The 6,040-nt window shown below is 30.9% G+C and overlaps 1 protein-coding gene across 2 annotated transcripts in view; it reads left to right on the top strand.

The window, feature by feature from the left end:
• Positions 1 to 6,040, top strand: part of rab27b (RAB27B, member RAS oncogene family) — a 33,873-nt gene that overhangs the window by 16,821 nt on the left and 11,012 nt on the right. For both annotated transcript variants that reach the window (XM_052588733.1, XM_052588732.1), the window contains exon 2: positions 3,232 to 3,403. In XM_052588733.1, the coding sequence (XP_052444693.1) occupies positions 3,232 to 3,403 (172 nt within the window). The remainder of the gene's footprint in view (positions 1 to 3,231; positions 3,404 to 6,040) is intronic.

The raw sequence follows: 6,040 nt of genomic DNA, 5'->3' as shown, positions 1-6,040 counted from the left end.
AAACGATCTGGTCACATTACGATTGACTGGAGCTGATGTGTGCGAAGGTCATCGGTTTAGTATCTGTCGAGATGTCAGAGGTCTCTGTTCTGTTATTGAGTTTGTTTTAAGCTTTGACCCTTCATTCAGCTGAAGCTTATTTTCCTCTGACATAAAACCACTGATCTGCTTTGAATGCTAACGTACTTTCTCTTACTTATGTTTTGTGATCAGAGCCATTGAGAAACAGTGAGAAGCACTAGCAACACTTTCATAGAGAGATTCTTCTGGAAACAGCTCAAGAGTATTGGATAAACTTTGCAAAAATTAATATTAATAAATACTATAATAGTATATTCAGTTAGTTGCCAAGGCAGCATATCTAAATATAGTTTGTTAAAGACCTAAAATGACTAAAACAGAAATTAAAAACATATATATTAAAAACTAAACAGACATTTAAAAATAAAAAATTGTAAAATAACAAAAGCCAGAACAAAATTACTAAAAGCTTTAACTATTTTCCCAAAGCAACATTTCTAATTTTTCTTTAAGTTTGAGTACTAAAATTAGTAAAAGTAAAGCTAAAAAAAATAATAAACACTTAATTGACATATTTTAAAAATAAAATAATAATAATACAATTAAAAACAGAAACTAATAAAAGATACAAAAATGCAAAGCAAAACTATAATGAATCTTTAAAAAAAAATAGAATGAAAATGGAAAATACTAATAAATGGTATAATAGTATTTCAACATTGCAACATTTCTAAATAGAAAACACAAAACAAAGTTTGAAGTAATAAAAATTGTAAAAGTTGAAGTAATACAATGACGAATACAGTAGTTTTGTGTGAGGTGCAGAACAGATTTTAATCACAAAAAAATTAATATTATCCTTATTATTGTCCTGATCCAGTGTGTGAAGGCGCACTTATCAGTCATTTAAATAGAAAAAAAAGATTAAAAAATAGCAAAAGCCAGAACAAAATTACTAAAGCTTTAACCATTTTCCCACATTATATACATTTCTAATTATTTTTTTAATTATGCCAATTAAGTGTTTATTATTTTTTAGCTTTAAGTAGTTTTAGTACTTCAACCTAAACAAAAATTTGAATATATATATATATATATATATATATATATATATATATATATATATATATATATATATATATATATATACAAAAACTATAACAAAAAATAGAATGAAAATGGAAAATTAAAAAAATGCTATAATAGTATATGCAGCCAGAGCACAAAACAAAGTTAGTTTTTTTATTTTTGTTTACTTTAGGTTGAAGTAATACAATGATGAATACATTAGTTTTGTGTTAAGGTGCAGAACAGAATTTAAGTTTTTAATCGCTAAAATAAATATTATCCTTATTATTTACCTGACTCTGTGAAGATGCATATTTCTCATTCAAACACACCTCACCAGAAACCGTAATTACTAGATTTAACTTCTTGAAAATGCAAAATACTAGGGTTAATAAATGCTAGAAGAGTATATTTCTGCTCCTAAAATAGCAGTGATATTAGCATGCTAAGTCATTCAGAACACACTTAGCACACCATGCACCAGCCACTGCAGCCCAGCTTCATGATCTTGTCTTTTGCTCAGGTGAACACATCGTCTTAAGTGAATGTAGAAATGTAGTGTGTGGTTTCAGGGCTCATGGGAGGTTGTTCCAGGGGTCTCTGGCCCGGTTTGGTTCCTGTGTAACATCGACCCCTGAGGGCCTTTCACAGCACAGATAACCTTTCCACAGCTTCACTGCCAGCACAGATACAGATGTCACGCAGATGGGTGGTTTATATGACTGTGTGTTTCTGTAATAACAACAGAAAAGCGATGTGAATTAAGTAAACTAAAAAGATGTGCATTGAAGGAGAACACACCACTGGTCTTGTGTTTAATTTCTCATTAATGCTGTATAGGTTCTAACAAAATTCATGCCGCATTCCACAAGTGCGTGCAAGAACATTCATTTAGCAATTGCATAAAAAAAAAAAAAAAGCATTTTGTTTTTGCACACACCAAAATGCATTTCACAATAAAATGCATCATAACGTATTTCGGAATTGCGTGCAACAAAATGCATTTGTAATGGAATGCATCATAAGTCATTTAATAATTACAAGCAACATTCTTAGTTGCATGCATCAAAATGCACACCCGTTTTATAGACTTTTGTCCCTCTGTCCATTATAAAGCTTTAAATGGTAAGTTAGCTAGAGGTTAACAATTAGAATTCATTGTTTTCCCTTCTGGTGTGTGTAACTACTGTACATATGATTACAGCGATTGCACGGTGATTATGGTTGTGTTGCGCGATGGGCAGTGTGTAATTTAGTTGTTTTATTGTAGATTACCGTATATTGTGGTTAGGCTAGAGATGCATGTAAATCCAGAGAGAGAGAGAGAGACGCAGCTCTGTCACACTCAGATATTGTTCAGTCCGTCTCTTTCTGGTTTCTCTGGCCTTGATGTGTGGTATTGGTTGAGTAATACGGCTTTTTAATAGCCAGCAGAGTTGTATAATTGCAAAATATGAATGTGTGTGTGTGTGTGTGTGTGCATATGTATACACACGTGCATACACAAAAAATGCTTTCTTTTGCATTTCCAGTAGATTTTACAGTACACACACACACACACACACATATTAGAAAAAGAAATATTTGTTTATTTTTATTGATAGTATATAATATCAGTGTATATTCACGTGCATAATTTGTGCTCAACTTTTTGCGCAAAAATTAAATATGTAATTTTAAATTAATTCGATTTTCGGTGATTGTCTCTTATTTACGGCACCTGTTTTTCTGTCTTCTATTTTTATTTAATTGTGTGATTTCCAGTTTTATTTTAATATCATTAAGATCCAATTATAGTTTTTACTCATTTTCAATCAGTTCTTTATTTTTATCATTTTTTTTTATTTATTCAGTGTTTTTGTAATTTTGAGTAGTTTTCGTTTTTTTATAGGTCTGTATAGTTCATTTTTATTTCCTTTTTTAGTACATTGTTAAAATAAATTAAAATAAGACATTTTGCCTTGGCAGCTACGTGAAATAATTGTCTTTCATGTAATGAAAATATATACCCTTGTGATATCATTGATTTAGTTTGGTTTCATATTTATGGAGTGTGTTGTATTGATTTATTAAGGTGGATTTAATATGCTCGCTGTGTGTGTATTGATTGATTGTAATCTCCTCATGCTGTGTGTTGTGCAGGTTCAGCTCCAGCAGCACTATGACCGATGGAGATTACGACTATCTGATCAAACTCCTGGCTCTCGGAGACTCCGGAGTGGGCAAGACCACCTTCCTCTACCGCTACACCGACAACAAGTTCAACCCCAAATTCATCACCACCGTGGGCATCGATTTCAGGGAAAAGAGAGTGGTTAGTGCATGCTCTGCGGTTTGTGTCTTGAGTTATAAGCTCTGATGTTTCCTGTGAGTTCGGCCCTCCATCCTCACATAATTGGCTCATAAGTCAGTGTGTGTGTGTGTGTGTGTGTGTGTGTGTGTGTGTGTGTGTGTGTGTGTGTGTGAGGGTGATAAAGCTTACTGATGTGGATCATAAAGTGTGAAGAGTCATACACAGTGGACTTCACACACTCCAGCAGCGTTAAAAGAGCAAATCTCTGAGACGATGATGAGCTCACGAGTGCCAGAGTCAGTATTATAAATAAATATTAATCTTTATTAAACTTACGAAAGCTATTCAGTTAAGAGCAGTAAGTGATTTCCTTGTTTTTGCAAGGGATGCACCAAATATTCGGCCGGAAATAGCAAAAAAAAAAAAAATACATTTTGCAAAATAATATGCGGAAAAGGCAGAATAATATATATTGAACAATGACTAACGCGATTAAATAGAGGCATGCACTAATGCAGCAAACATGTCAGCAGTGTTTTTTTCAGAGGTTACTGTATATATGATGATTGAAATCAGGAAATTAACTCAAACGATTAGTAAATAAACTGCAGAATGTTATATTTTCTAATGCACACAGGAATTGCAAGTATTCTGACCGCGCTGCATGAGCTTGATACTCGTCAGCTGCTCAGTAATGTCTTTGAGAATTATTTTTAATGCATGTGACAATGTGATACGTGCAACAGACATCTTCCCAAAATTTGTAATAAGAATCATTTATTAATGCATGCTGTTGTCAACAAAAAGTAGCACTGAGATCTTCCTGTGGGTTTCTGCCAAAATAAAAGCCCCCCTAAAAAACTCCATCGACATAAATAATAGTATTGTAATTGTACTTGTAAAATAAAATAAAAAAGGCAATAATAATGATGATGATAATAATAATTACCCTACAACAGCTCTATTAATACATTGATCATAACATTCACGCATAGTGTTCAAATTGGGATCTCATTTGTAATTTACTAATGTTTTTAAAAAAGTCTCTTCTGCTCAGCAAGGCTGCCTTTTTGTTTTTTTTTACAGTAAAAAATACAAAGTCTTAAAAACAGCCAAAAAATATTATTTAATTAAAATTATTATTTTAAGTGTGCTTTGTAGGTATAATGTCTGTTAGAATGTTTTTTTTATGTATTTAATGGTGTTATGTAATTTATTTTCAATTGTTGTTTTGTAATTGATTTTATTTTTTTTTTTTTGAAAAGAAGGACAAAAAGTGAAAATTTAATAAATGCTATGTTGAATTTTTTTTTTTTTTTTTTTTTGCAAAATAGGCCTACATAGAAGGAAAATGTGAAAAAAACGACTCTGTGTTTCATTTTGTTCGACTTCGGCCAAGAGTATCCCTAGTTTCTGCTGTTTGATTAACTTTAAAAAAGTACTGTCACTTTAAGAGACTGCACTGATCCAGCGCATTAATGCAGTACATTCAGCCAGCTATGTCTGCTAGGATCCTTACAAAAAATCCTTACATTTTGACATAATTTTAGTATGAATTTGATTCAGACACAATGCTTGAAAGAGAATATTTGCGTGCGTTCTTAGACATGTGTTTGCACGCACATATCTTCTCTCAGTGCACCCGAGTTCTCATTTGCATCTTCTGGCTCTTAAATGTCTCTTGTCGCAGGCTTAAATGAGTTTAGTTTAAAGACAGATAGCAATGTGTGCTGTTCAGGTCTCGTGCTATCAACACCCGGGTGATGACGCATCGATGACTGCTCATAATCAAATATATGACATTAACACAGAACAAAGAGTCAATGGTTTGTTCATGTTTTTTTGTTAATCGCTGTTGTTGCAATGTAGAGTCCATCAGCAGAAACATACATTAGCCAAACTGTCTGTTTTACATGTTGTTATTTATAACAAACCATATCACAGATGCATTATATATATGGAATAATAGAATAGAATATACATTAAAAAAAAATCCAACTTTACCATTTTATATGGTTAATCTGGCATTACAGAGGATATGACAAATTAATTTATATTTATATGTAATTTTATGTATCATATATGTATAATTATTTAATTCAGTGCAATAAATGATGATAATAAAATACAGTCTCTAATTTTAATTTCTATATGCATCAATAGAACAATAAATAGTTTAATATATGAAATTGAATGCATGTTACATTCCAACACTTAAACTTTAATTTAATCAGCTAACTTACTCAAGTCCTCAGTTGTTGCTCCAGAAGATGGTTTATATTAATGTATTATTTGTAATTATTTGGATACTATTGTAGTATTTATTCATATTTTAAATCATTTTAATTTGGAATATTTTGTTAGGTGATTTTGTAATTTAAATTAGTATTCATTTAATTAATTTTTTTTCTCTAGCTTTAATTTTTTTAGTTGTTTTTTGGAATTCTGGTATTTTAATTTAGACCTATTTCATTTCAGTTATATTCCAAGGCAACATTTCTGATTTTCTTTTTTCATTGCATTATGAATTGCAGTTTTATAGTAGTTTTAGTGATTTTATGTTCTTTTGGTATTTATTTTAATCATATATAAAAAGTATATATTTAATAATTTATTATTATTATTATTTTTTAAATCATATATTTTGTTTTACTTTTT

The sequence above is a fragment of the Carassius gibelio genome, chromosome B21 (assembly GCF_023724105.1).
Source record: "Carassius gibelio isolate Cgi1373 ecotype wild population from Czech Republic chromosome B21, carGib1.2-hapl.c, whole genome shotgun sequence".
In the NCBI taxonomy this organism is placed as follows: domain Eukaryota; kingdom Metazoa; phylum Chordata; class Actinopteri; order Cypriniformes; family Cyprinidae; genus Carassius; species Carassius gibelio.
The sequence above is the reverse complement of the archived record's forward strand: the minus strand, read 5'-3'. Positions and strand labels throughout refer to the sequence as shown.